Source organism: Saccopteryx leptura, chromosome 2 (genome assembly GCF_036850995.1).
Source record: "Saccopteryx leptura isolate mSacLep1 chromosome 2, mSacLep1_pri_phased_curated, whole genome shotgun sequence".
Classification (NCBI taxonomy): domain Eukaryota; kingdom Metazoa; phylum Chordata; class Mammalia; order Chiroptera; family Emballonuridae; genus Saccopteryx; species Saccopteryx leptura.
In genome coordinates, this window is record NC_089504.1 from 42,381,191 (window position 1) to 42,395,526 (window position 14,336).

A 14,336-nucleotide genomic window follows, 5' to 3' on the forward strand; every position below is an offset into this window, starting at 1 on the left:
TTACATTTCTACCAACAGTGGACAAGGGTTCCCTTTACTCTACGTCCTCACTTATCGTTTGTTAACTCTTATCTTTGAGATCATAGCCATTCTAATCTCATTGTTATTTGATTTGCATTTACCTGATGGTTAGTGATGCTGAGTACCTTTCCATGTACCTGTTGGCCATTTGTATATCTTCTTTGGAAAAATGTCTACTTAAAGTAGGTCATTTCCCCATGTTTAAATTGTTTTTTTTTCTTTTGAATTGTGTGATTCCTTGTATACTTTGGATATAACATCCTTATGAGACATGTGGTTTACAAGTATGTATTTTCTCCCATTCCATAGGCCCTTTTCATTTTCTTGATAGTTTGCTGTGCAAACACTTTTTACTTTGATATAGTCCTACTTGTTTATTTTTGCTTTTGTTATCTTTGCTTTTGGATTATAAAATCCAAAAAAAGAAAAAAAAAGGAAAAAGATCATTGCCAAGACCAGTGTCAAAGAGTTTTTTACTCCCTTTGTTTTTCTCTAGGAGTTTAGGTCTTACATTCTAGTCTTTCATCCATTCTGTATTGATATTTGTGTATAGTGTAAGATGGGGTTCTATTTTTATTCTTTTGTGTGTGGTTATTTAGTTTTTCTGATAACATCTATTGAAGAGACTATTCTTTCTCAAGGTATATTCCTTTTTAAAAAATTTTTATTTATTGATTTCAGTAAGAGAGGAAGGGGGAGAGAGAGATAGAGAGAGAGAGAGAAAGAGAGAGAGAGAGAGAGAGAAAGAGAGAGAGAGAGAGAGAGGAACATCAAGCTGTTTCTGTGTGTGCCCTGACCAGGGATTGAACCAGCAACCTCTGTGCTTTGGAACAATGCTCTAAGCAACCTAGCTATCCAGCCAGGGCTCCAATGTATATTCTTAAAGTTCCTTTGTTGAATTAATTGACCATATATAAGTGGGTTTGTTTTCAGGGTCTCTATTATTCTGCCCATTGATCTGTATGTCTGTTTTTATGCCAGTAGCATAAAATACTATTTTTTGAATACTATAGCTTTGTAATATAGTTTTGAAGTCAGGAATTGTAATGCCTCCAGCTTTCTTCTTGTTCCTCAAGATTGCTTTGGCTATTCAGGGTCTTTCATTATTCTATACAAATTTTAGAGTTTTTTTTCCCCCTGTAAAAAGTGCCATTGGAATTTTGATAGAGATTGCATTGAATTTGTAGATTGCTTTGGGTAATATGGACATTTTAACAGTATTCTTCCAATCCATGAGCATGGAATATCTTTCCATTTCTTTGTGTCATCTTCAATTTCTTTCATTAGTTTTTTTTAAAATCGAAGGTATTGGGGTAACACTGGTTAACAAAATTATACAGGTTTCAGATGCACAATTCTGCAACACATTATCTGTACACTGTATTGTGTGTTCACCAACCCAAGTCAAGTCTACATCCATTGCTGTTTATTAATATTTCCCCATATCCTCCTCCACCTCTTTCATCAGATTCTTACAGTTTTCAGTGTACATATCTTCCACCTTCTTGGTTAGTTTATCTCTGTTTTTTTTCTTTATTTTTTTGATGCCATAGTAAGTGTGATTTCTCTTCTGATAGGTCATTGTTGGTCTACAGAAGTGCAGCTGTTTTTTTGCATACTGATTTGGATCCTTCAGGTGTTGTTTTTGAAATAGTTTATTTATTTATTTTTATTTTATTTTATTTTATTTATTTTATTTTTTTCTGAAGCTGGAAACGGGGAGAGAAAGTCAGACAGACTCCCCGCATGCGCCCGACCGGGATCCACCCGGCACGCCCACCAGGGGCAATGCTCTGCCCACCAGGGGGCGATGCTCTGCCCCTCCGGGCATCGCTCTGCCGCGACCAGAGCCACTCTAGCGCCTGGGGCAGAGGCCAAGGAGCCATCCCCAGCGCCCGGGCCATCTTTGCTCCAATGGAGCCTTGGCTGCGGGAGGGGAAGAGAGAGACAGAGAGGAAGGAGGGGGGGGGGTGTGGAGAAGCAAATGGGCGCTTCTCTTATGTGCCCTGGCCGGGAATCGAACCTGGGTCCCCCGCACGCCAGGCCGACGCTCTACCGCTGAGCCAACCGGCCAGGGCCTTGAGATAGTTTATTATTGTTTAATATTTCTAACAAATTTTGGTGGAGTTTTTATATATAATATCATCAGCAAATAGAGAAAATTTTACTTCTTCCTGATTTAGATGCCTGTTATTTCTTTTTCTTGCCTAATTTTTCTGGCTAGGATTGCCAGTACTATGTTGCATAAAAGTGGTGAGAGTGAGTATCCTTGTCTTATTCCTGTTCTTAGAAGTGCAGTGAATAAGGGGAATAAGAGAGGCTCTGAATTATTGGTATATACTTGTTGCTTGTGAGTCTGCTTTCTAATTTGATGTGTTTTGATAAAAATAGAGTACATTTCTAATAGGTATAGGGAGTAGATCCAGTTCTTTTGACCAGTTAACATCATAATGTTCCTTGTTTAAAGGCTCTTCCAACCCTGTCTCTAACATTGTAAGATCCCTCGAAGTTATTGGTAAAGTAGTAATAGACATTGATTACTATAGACCTATTAACACTAGAATGAAATGTTGACCTCTGTATTATCCATACTTTATGTGAAGCTAGTATTTATAAATATGTAGGAACTTTTTCTCCTGAGAATATTAAATTACTATTGTTAAAGAAGAAATTATTCGTGACACTTGTTAAAGGAGCTGGAAGGCTGACTTTGTTCAGGAGCACTGCCACACGAGCTTTCTCTGTAGGGGAGAGAGATCTGGTTCAACTCGGAATACAATAAGGAAAAATGGAAATTTATAGCCAAGTAGTAGTGTGGATTGAAATTACTAAGAGGAAACTTCAGGGTATAGGAGATGCTGAATAATCTGACTTGACAGAATTTTTGCTGAAAGCAGGCAAAAGTGATTAGATACTGAGATTGGGTGATTTTTGATAAACTGACTCAACAAGATTCTTGCTGAAATTGGACTAAGGACATAGTCCAAGGTCAGGGCCGAGTTAGCAAGAGGAGCCTGACTTAAAGTTTGGTCAAGGAGAAAGTCTCTGTCAGTCTAGATGGCCTGGTGCCAGATGTTAACAGTAGTATCTAATACCTAGCTCTGTAGTGAAGCTTACTGGTAATAATATGCTTTATTTTTGATGTACAGTTCACCATTTAACCAAGCTAATCTTAAAAGATCTCCCCAGGTAGTGGCTGTGATGCACATATTTGAGTTTGGTTTGGATTTCTTAGAGTCATTTATTACTATCAGGTAGAAAATTCTTACAGATATAATTACTATTGAGGTAGTGTCTAGGCAGATAAATGATGCCACATAATTGAAGATCATATCACAATTTTCAGTCCCCTTGATAGCATAGTTGCTTATAACTAAAAGTGAACCAATTGTGTTTTTGTGCTGAGTCAGTGAAATGCTGCTGTAGTCACAAATACAGAGGAGATCAAAATCAAATAGAAAAGTAAGTTTGGGATTTATATGAGCACTTCAGGACCCCAGGCCAGATTAGATTGTAATGAAAGCTTTGAGGCTTATCCTAAGAGAAGGAAGTGTTCCTTATCATTGAGATCCAGATAGGTATCAAGTTAGTAATTTTTAGTCTGTAGGACTTAGCTATACAAGGAATTTTCAGACTGTATATTTTATAAATATTTGTGTTTTATTCCTGGTAGCCTCTAAGAAGAATGAAGTTATTCCTGTCACATAAGTGTCTATTAGAGACTTTAAAATAAGAATACAGTATATCAGAAAAAGAATAATACATAATCTTTCAAAGAGGATTCATTCTATCCTTTGGCAGGCTGTAGAGCAGGGCAGATCCCCCTAATCCAGTGGGGACCTAGCTGATTTGAGGTGGGTTTGCAAAACTTGTGAAATTCATTTAACCCTTGGTTCATGCCCCTCCTTTCTACTTCAGAGGTCACAGCTGAAGGCCTAGGCCAGGGGTCCCCAAACTACTGCCCGCTGGCCTCATGTGGCCCCCTGAGGCCATTTATCCGGCCCCGCCGCACTTCCGGAAGGGGCACCTCTTTCATTGGTGGTCAGTGAGAGGAGCACAGGATCTGCATCCTGTGCTCCTGGAGTACTGTATGTGGTGGCCCTGCAAAGCACGGCGTCGTTCATGTACAGTGCTACTTCCGGTGACGCGGATGCACATGTCATGGCTCCGGAAGTGCGTCATATCACTTGTTACGGCTAGCAGTGATAAATATGGAACCGGACATTGACCATCTCATTAGCCAAAAGCAGACCCATAGTTCCCATTGAAATACTGGTCAGTTTGTTGATTTAAATTTACTTGTTCTTTATTTTAAATATTGTATTTGTTCCCGTTTTGTTTTTTTACTTTAAAATAAGATAATGTACAGTGTGCATAGGGATTTGTTCATAGTTTTTTTTTTTTATGAACATAGTCCGGCCCTCCAACAGTCTGAAGGACGGTGAACTGGCCCCCTGTGTAAAAAGTTTGGGGACCCCTGGCCTAGGGCTTCACCTTTCCTCAGCTCCACAAGACTGCTGAAAGTCCTGGATTTATTTTGTTTCGTTTGTTTTGCTGCTTTCTGCTTTGCTTCTCAGCCTCTGATACTAAGTATTTTAAGAATTTGTCAAATGCCGTTACAGGAAAACTATTGGGGTCACATCTATGCAACTCGCTTCTTTCAGGAAACTCGGCAGCTCTGAGCTCCAGGTTTTGCCGACAGTCCTTTGAAATTGCTGAAGGCTCTGATGACTTCTCTGCCTCTTAGCAGCTGCCCTTGCCTGACCTTGGTTTCCTCTGGACCTTGCCCCACGCATCTTTTTTCTTGGTTGATTTTGCTTTGTATCCTTTCACTGTAGTAAATCATAGCTGTGGTTCCAACTGTGTGCTGAATCCTGGAAGTCTTCCCAGCAGATCACTAGCCTGGAGTGGTCCTGGGAGTACTGACACGGGTGCCCATTCTGAGTTTCCGTTAAGTTTAGTTATTATCTCAGAGAATCTAGTGTTTCACTGAGAATGATCAGAGAGAGATGGTATTGTAGCCCCTTTACATATGTGTGTAAAGCAAGGCTCAGAGATGAATTCATCTGAGGTCATTGATGTATCTAGTAATTCCCAGCAGAACCAGGACTGGCACCCAGGTCTAACTAACTCCAAAGTCGCCCTGTACTTTTACATCTGTGGTTTCCAAGTGACTGAGCAAAATTACTACAAAGGAATGGTTTCAGTTTTTGAAGCTCTCCTGCATTATTTGGGAATTTAACCATTTATTTAATCCTTTCATTGTGTCTAAGGGATGTTTTCAGATCAGTAGTAAAGTAAGTTGGAGTTTAGTGAATTAGTTAATTATTATTTCCTAAGGGTAGCTTAGCTACTTTGTTCCCCCCCCAAAGATAAAATTCTCTTGTAAGATATTCTGTGCACTAAGCCTGAGTGTGTGCATGTGCAAGTGTGCTGGTACTTACATGTATTCTGTGGTCATTTAAGAAGGACAGGAACTGTTCCTTGTGTTTTCTATGGAGACTTTTGTTTAGTTTGTGATATTTAGTAAGTGCTGTATCTCTTACAAGATAGTAATAAAATTACATAAATAAAATATTCTCTAATATTTATGCAGACAGATTTTTTTTCATATTAAACCTGACACTTCAATACAAAGACACAATCAGCAAGTCACAAATTGCTGATAATTTGGGCAATGGAATATTTTTCTGATTGTGCATAAGCTTCAGAAATTCTCCTCCAGGATATCTTTATTGTTCTGTGTTAAGATAGATAGGTTAGTCTCAAAACTGTAGCAGAGTGCAAGGTTAAGGAAGGATTATGAGTTAGAAAGGCAAGGCAATAATTTTAGTCCCATTGGCTCAGGGCAGCTCATTGTCTGGGCTCCTTAGGAACTGAAAAAGCTTTGATTTACTTTTTTCTTTAACAAGGTAGGTTTTACTAATGTCATAATAATGTTTTATATTTGCACAGCTTAAGAGTTTACAAATGCTTTAACATGTACTACCTAATTTGAGCCAAACAACTTTGTAAGGTCAAGGGGCTGATACTGTTATTCGGCTTTAAGTTGAGAAAACTGGTGCTTGGGGAGAGTGATTTGCTCAAGGTCACGCAGCTGGTTAGTAGAGTAGTAGAGGCATGGGAGAATTTCTGACATCGTATACAACCCTTCGTTTCTTTCATGCTTGTGTGAGTACCAGAGCTGAAGGTCCACATCCTGATGTCTCGGGCGGCCAGTCAGCTCTAATGGAGGTAGATGGGTATGTTTGAGGAAGATGCTGAATTCCTTAGGTTTAATCTTGTGCTGTGCTTAACAGTTTAATGTTTAATGAATTTGAATGAAGCACAATTTTTTACCCGAGCTTTAGAAATAGTTGCAATTATAAATGTTTTCTGCACGATAATGACACTGTGCAGTGGAGAATTTCAGTGCCTTCCTCTTGTGAGAAGGCCCTGTGGTTTTTGTATGTGTCATGAAGCTGCATGAGGGTTTGCTTTTGCACTAAAATGCTGTTCTTTTTTGAATGAAATGTTTCTTACTGTTTCTGAAGTAGTCACTTCTACATTAAGCACTAATAGCCAGAATAGAAGGATGTTAAGCAGGGGTCCCCAAACTTTTACACAGGGGGCCAGTTCACTGTCCCTCAGACCGTTGGAGGGCCCGACTATAAAAAAAAAAACTATGAACAAATCCCTATGCATACTGCACATATCTTATTTTAAAGTAAAAAAACAAAACGGGAACAAATACAATATTTAAAATAAAGAACAAGTAAATTTAAATCAACCAACTGACCAGTATTTCAATGGGAACTATGCACCTATCGCTGACCACCAATGAAAGAGGTGCCCCTTCTGGAAGTGCAGCGGGGCTGGATAAATGGCCTCAGGGGGCCTCATGTGGCCCGCGGGCGGGCCGTAGTTTGGGGACCCCTGATATTAAGGCAGGTGTATACAGGATTGCTGGTAGAGAATGAAGCAAAAAAACCGGGCAAAAGGAATAAACTTATAGCAAGAAAATGAGGGAAATGAGGAAAACCGATGGAAAAAAGTAATAGCAATGGGAACCAATTAAATGCTGATTAGACTATTTTTTTTAATGTTTGAAATAATATTTGAACTCTTATCTGCTAATGGAAAGTGATTATATTCTAACATTAGGGCAGATGACCTTGAAGTCTTTCTCGTCAGTGAAGGTTATTGTGAGATAATGTATGTGAAGATACTTCCTAAATTGTAAGGTGTATAAAATATATGTTGGAATGATGAATAAAAGTAAAGCCGAATTGCCATGACTGGTCTTGTGCCTTGATTTTTTTTACCAAAGTAAAATTAATGGGACGGGGTCATATGAAAGTCAGTGACTGTGTGGACCTCGTGGCTGCTCATAAAGAAGGAGCAGCATTTGTTCAGGGCCAACAATGTGTCAGGCACTGCCATGAGCTGACAGGTGCTACCGAGATGGGTAAGTCACAGTTCCTGGCCTTAAAGTGCTTATGATTTAGTTCTGAGAACACAGGGCCACGAATAGATGAAATTCTCACCCCAAAGGGTGGCTGGAAGAAAGGACGAACATCTGAGGAGGAGCACAAGCTGCAGTTTGGAAGAACTAGAAACAGGAGTTCTAGTGAAGTATGTTCTCAGCAGAGGAAACAGTGTTAGTGAAGACTTGTAAAGTGTGGGCAAGGAGTGGTCTGGAAATCGGCGGGACTTACTTGCCAAGCATTTTGGTTTTATGACTCACTGAGTGAATGATATCAAGAAACCATAAGAGGAGCAGGCTTGGCTGGGATAACAGTGAGTAAAACTGTGAACATGTTACCTTCACAAGGTGGATGTGAGATAGCCACGTGAATGTACGAGCAAGTCCATGCGTACACGGCAGATGTGCAAGGGAGGGGTGGGGTCTACTTTTGATTTGGAAATGGTCAATATGTAACTTGAAATATATGAGCCCACTGAAAGAGGGCATGCATATAAGAAAGAACAGATAGAGCATTTTCATAAGCACCTATTTCTGAGGCATACATAAGGAATGAAGACCACTTGTCAACATTGAGACGAGACGGGGTGTCAGAATTTCTACCACAGTGAAGTACAGCAGAGCTAGAAAAAGATGGGCTGGAAAGTGGCATCTGGAATAGCAGTAAGAAGGCTGCTTTTGTTAGAGTGAAGGGAGGTTTCATCCTCCTTCCCTTTCCTCTGTCTCAGGATTCCCCGTTATTTAAACCGAGATCTGATCGTGCCTCACCCTCCACCCATTGAACACACGTACCTAGTTTGCACTGACGGCCCCATCAGCATTGCTGGATGTGCTCCTTATACTTTAGCTGCAGGCTAGAACATGATTTTGTTAGGATCTTCAGAAATGAGCTGGATATCAGGGCCAGCATGGGTTACAGGAGTGGACTCCGAGTGGGAAACTGAAGGATGGGTGATGCCGGAACGCGGCTGGAGTTCACGTCACTGCGTGCGCCTGCGCCGAGATGGGGGCTGACAGGATCACACCAGCCCCAAACATTCCTTATTACGGAACTTCTTTTCAATCTGCAGGGGCTTGCCTTCCAGGTGTGCCTCTCTGTCAAAGTGCTTGTCAGCGTCTGATAACCAGCAGTCATCTAAGTCTCCTTGCTGTCCAGGAGCTGTCTTTGGCTTGATCCTGGGCACCTTTGTTGTTTCTAAATCATACTTCTCTCCTGTTTCCTCATTGACCTACAGCTTATAAGAGTAGGCTTTTTAAAAAAAAAAAACAAAAAAAACAAACCCTTTTCCTTAATTCAGACTGATTAATTTTCTAGTATCCAGCTTCCCATGTAGAACTAGGTCCCCCAGTGTAGTGGCTGGGCTTCCTGCAACCAGTCTGTTTCCCTTGGTGGTCGTGGAGGGGGTGCTTGGGAGCCTGCACTCCATCTTTCTGAACAGTGTTTCCCTGCTTACCATCCAACTGCCCGGACTTTGTGCTCTTCCTGCCTGTTGGGAGCGCCCGCGATGCTGCTGGGTGACTGCACTACACTGGCCCCTGTGCCTCGTCACCGTGGGTCAACCTCTGCAGTCCTGGTCGGTCTCGCCAGCCCCTGTGTCAGTGCACTCTGTGGCTTTTGAGCAAATGTTTCCTTCCTTTTATTTCCGTGAACATTTCTTCTTGTTACAACAGTCTCCAGGAAGAAAACAAGCACACAGGAAGTGGTAAGAGATTTGTCTTTTCTTTCTTTCTCTCTTCACCCCTCCCACCCTTTGCTTCAGCTCGTTTTCTATTCTAAGGATTACCTGGGACACGCTGTGAATTTGAAATACCAAGGCCAAGCAGAAGGAATGAATTACTGGTATAGTTGAATCAATTGAAGGAATGATTCAAAAGAAAGAAAATCATTGTCATTTTAAAAGGCAAATAATTTTATCTTTTAATCTAACATTTTCCTAAAACTAAAACAGTCACGATAAATATTTGAGTTGCCTAATTAAAAGCTATGCACTTATTCTTGTGACTGTGAGGTGTGTTTTAAAGTCACATAATCCTTCTAGCCGCTCAGCTTGGTTTATCAGGACTACTCCATCATCGTACATACTTGCAAGAGGAAGTTTGTTATATATAAGATCAAGACGGTTTTGCAATATACTTTTCTCTTTTCTTAAATGAACAAAATTAAAACAATTCTAGGAAAAAGGATGCCAGATGAGTTTGCTTTCTCTTCTCAGAAAACTAGAACCATATAATCTATTCACTTGTCATTCTTGCCCAAATTTCCAGGTAGCTGAACTGAATTGAATATTCAATGATAGGAATTCTTTTATTTTAGGTGTCTAATGACATCTGCTTCTCTGCTCATTTAACAGATTATTGTGCCCTTTTCTATTTTCCGATTTTGTAGCTTTTAATTGTATCAGTGGTGGGGAATCCCTTGGAAACAGGTGGTATATAAATGAACATACATCTAGATGAAAGTAAGATAGTTTGGGTCACAAAATGGGGACACTGAGATGTTGCTGTAGTGTTTCTTTGATATGGTATGTATGGTGTGTGTGTGTGTGTGTGTGTGTGTGTGTGTGTGTGTGTGTATGTATCTGTGTGTAAAATCTCCCAAGTGGGGAAAAATCAGAATACTGCTATTTTTTGGAAGAGGAAAGAATATATATACATATTACCCGAGTGGGAAGTTTGTCTTAATCCCGAACAATGTACCTAATGAAATTTTCAGAAGCACTTCATGCTTTTAAGCAAATATCTTATTCTGTGCCTCCAGGGAAAGTAATTAATCTGGTTATGGAGTATTCACTTGCTTTTGATTTTTATTCTTGACCAGTAGAAACTGTGAGGCTATATATATGTTTTTATGGAAATAATCATTTTACAGAAACATAGAATAAATGGTGTCAGTATGTTACTAGAGAAACCAATTAAATATCCATAGTTCCTTATAAAGCCTATTGAAATTTTCTGTTGCTTGATTTACAGTGATTCAAATAGAACTTGTAAACCACAAATTGATGGAACTCTTCAAAGAAGTAACCTAATGAGAGCCTATTGTTTTTTGTTGGTATCTAATTATAGGATGCATATTGATACTTTTAATATGATAAAAATTAGCATTTTACCCATTATTATCAATGCAAGGAGGTTTCAACTATTAGAAATCTCTTAACTTGTCCATTTGTATAACATTTTTAAAGTCAGCCTAACAAAAGGTTTTATTATACTGAAATTACAGTTAATCCAGTGAGTTCAAAATCTTATCTTCAGACCTTAAAATCTAATGAGGCTTGTTTATTCTGTGTGCTTTGGCTACAGCCCCACGACTTATGTTTTGGATGAAGATGAACCTCGATTCCTTGAAGAAGTTGATTACAGTGCAGAAAGTAATGATGAGTTAGATATTGAATTAGCTGAAAATGCAGATTACGAACCTTCCACTCAAGAAGAAGTACTTTCTGACTCTGAATGATCAAGAACATACCTACTTTGAGCCTTCTGCCATCTCTTGTAAATGCAAAGAAGAAATGAAATGTCTCGATTTTTATTACACAGGAAGTTTGGAAGAAATGAGTTTATAGAGAGCTGACTCATGACAAAAAGAAACTCGGGCCTGTTTGGTTTCAAGACAATAAATACATTATTAATTCATAATAAAATTGGCACTTGTTTTATTTTAGCTATTCAATGCACTTTATATAGCATTGAATTATCAAACATTGAATTTACTTTTTTAAAGAAATATCTGATTATCATTGCATGAATTTTTATCTTCTCATGGTTATATCCTGCATCAAACGGATAATTTTGAAGTGTGAGAATATAAAATCTAAATCCTAGAGTTGTTGAAAACTAATATAAATATATATGTACATGGATTTCTATAGATGTGTCTGTGCCGGGGTGGGTAGATACTGAAGATAAGATTGTTTTTCTGAATCATGTTCACTGTTGCTTTGTGACTGAAATAATCCAGAGTTTGCCTTGAAACCATTACATTCTACATTTACCAAATTAAACAAATAAAAACTGTATTAAATGTTGCATTCATTTTGTCATCCTTTTTAACCAGTTCAGATTATTGGTTTATAGAATCTTTGTGAAAATATTATAAAAATCCAACATCTGAACACATTGAAAATAAAATTGTAAAAAAAAAAAAAAAAAAAAGCTTAATGTACCAGTGTTAAGTGCTTCATGGCATGGGTATACCTCTGCCTAACGTAAGAGACATATTTGAGCAGCTTTTTTGTTTAAAATGGTGTCTCTTGGGTGCACCTGAAGTTTATCACTTCAGTCAGTTTGGTGAAAGTTCAGTGTGGGTACAATCCAGCATTAACTGTAGAGGTGAGTATAAGCTTAGTTAGCCTTTCCTGAGCTGCGCTGTGTTGTCACACTGACTGAAGTGAGTCCATATGCGGCACGCTGCCTCTGGTATCGGAGTCCCAAGTGACTGTGCTGAATGTAAGCCTTTTCTTGTAGTGACATCTTCCCAAGTTAAAGCTCCTACGGCAGGAATGACTTTGTTTTCAAATAAAACAAGTCAGTGACTTTGGATGAGTACTCTATGAGCTAAGTTTGTGTTTTAACGAAACAAATCCTAAAAGACATCACATTAACAGGTTGTTGCCGGGATTCAAGTACTAAGGTTTGGGCACATTATCTTTGCTTATTCCCGATTTGATTGATTTTTCAGTCTTTTTTGTTTTTAATCGTAATAATTGGAAAGAAATTATAGAAGTATATTTCAGATTTTCATTGTGTTGTTTGAAGCATTTTGTTCGCAGTCTAGCTTCTTTTTGGTGTCATGGGAACCGTGCTTAAAAACAGCATGGAGCATTTGATAAAGAGGTGTTTTTCTCTAAATGACCTAATTCATATTCATCTCAGAAAATAAAAGACTAAATAGATTATGAAGGTGAAGAAAACCTCTCAGTGTGTGGCGATCTGATTTAGAGATTATAGTATTTTAACAAGGTAAAGTATTATTTATTTAACAATTTATCTAATACTTTTTAATTATAAAGTTATTTATTATCTATATATTCTATATATAAAATAATTGCATATTATAATTTTCTCAGAGCAGATTGTGGAGCAGCTATGCCCATATTGTGAATTTTTGTTGGTTCTTACAGCATGAGAAATTAAAAACCAAAGTAGTCATTATAAAAAGCAACCACTGCCTGGCCAGGCGGTGGCGCAGTGGATAGAGCATCGGACTGGGATGTGGAGGACCTAGGTTCAAGACCTCAAGGTCGCCAGCTTGAGCGCAGGTTCATCTGGTTTGAGCAAAGCTCACCAGCCTGGACCCAAGGTGGCTGGCTTGAGCAAGGGGTTACTCGGTCTGCTGTAACCCCACAGTCAAGGCACATATGAGAAAACAATCAATGAACAACTAAGGTGTTGCAATGAAAAACTAATGATTGATGCTTCTCATCTCTCTCTGTTTCTGTCTGTCTATCCCTCTCTCTCACTCTGTTTCTGCAAAAAAAAAAAAATTAAATAAAAAATTAAAAAGTAACTACTGCCCCCCCCCCCAGATATCTTCAGAACCTTTCATCCTAAAGCAGCAGAATATACATTCTTTTCAAGCGCTCATGGTACATTCTCTAGAATAGACCACATGTTAGGGCACAAAAGCGGGCTCAACAAATTTAAGAAGATTGAAATCATATCGAGCACTTTCTCTGATCACAATGGCATTAAAATAGAAATCAACCACAATAGAAAAATTGAAAAACATTCAAACACTTGGAAACTAAATAGCACAATATTAAACAATGAATGGGTTAACATTGAGATCAAAGAAGAAATTAAAAAATTCCTAGAAACAAACGATAATGAGCATACATCAACTCAAAATTTATGGGACACAGCAAAGGCAGTCCTGAGAGGGAAGTTTATAGCATTACAGGCATACCTCAAGAAGCTAGAAAAAGCTCAAATAACCCTGCATCTAAAAGAACTAGAAAAAGAACAGCAAGTAAAGCCCAGAGCTAGTAGAAGGAAGGAAATAATAAAGATCAGAGCAGAAATAAATGACATAGAGGCTAAAGAAACAATAGAGGATCAATGAAACCAAGAGCTGGTTCTTTGAAAAGGTAAACAAGATCGATGAACCTTTAACAAGACTCACCAAGAAAAAAAGAGAGAGGACTCAAATAAATAAAATTAGAAACGAGAGTGGAGAAATAACAACTGACACAACAGAAATACAAAATATTGTAAGAAAATACTATGAAGAACTGTACGCCAAAAAACTAGACAACCTAGATGAAATGGACAAATTCCTTGAATCATATAATCTTCCAAAAATCAATCTGGAAGAATCAGAAAACCTAAACAGACCAATTACAACAAATGAGATTGAAACAGCTATCAAAAAACTCCCAAAAAAGAAAAGTCCTGGGCCTGATGGCTTCACAAGTGAATTCTACCAAATATTCAAAAAAGAACTAACTCCTATCCTTCTCAAGCTATTTCAAAAAATTCAAGAGGAAGGAAGACTCCCAAACTCCTTTTATGAGGTGAACATAATTCTGATTCCAAAACCAGGCAAAGACAACACAAAAAAAGAAAATTATAGGCCAATATCCCTGATGAACTTAGATGCAAAAATCCTCAACAAAATATTAGCAAACCGGATCCAGCAATATATGGAAAAAATCATACACAATGATCAAGTAGGATTTATTCTTGGGAGGCAAGGCTAGTACAATATTCGCAAATCAATCAATGTGATTCATCACATAAACAAAAGAAAGGAGAAAACCCACATGATAATTTCAATAGATGCAGAAAAGGCATTTGATAAAGTCCAGCACCCATTCATGATCAAAACTCTCAGCAAAGTGGGAATACA

At 38.5% G+C, this 14,336-nt stretch overlaps 1 protein-coding gene across 4 annotated transcripts in view; it reads left to right on the top strand.

Moving 5' to 3' along the window:
* The window catches only part of AGTPBP1 (ATP/GTP binding carboxypeptidase 1), a 148,474-nt gene extending 136,964 nt beyond the window's left edge, over positions 1-11,510 (top strand). For 2 of the 4 annotated variants that reach the window (XM_066367869.1, XM_066367871.1), the window contains one exon: positions 10,790-11,510. In XM_066367869.1, the coding sequence (XP_066223966.1) occupies positions 10,790-10,943 (154 nt within the window). In that variant the 3' untranslated portion in view covers positions 10,944-11,510. Of the gene's footprint in view, positions 1-4,643; positions 7,284-10,789 lie in introns of those variants that run through there. The other 2 variants (XM_066367870.1, XM_066367872.1) reach the window with 2 other exon arrangements.
* The last annotated feature ends 2,826 nt before the right edge of the window (positions 11,511-14,336 follow it).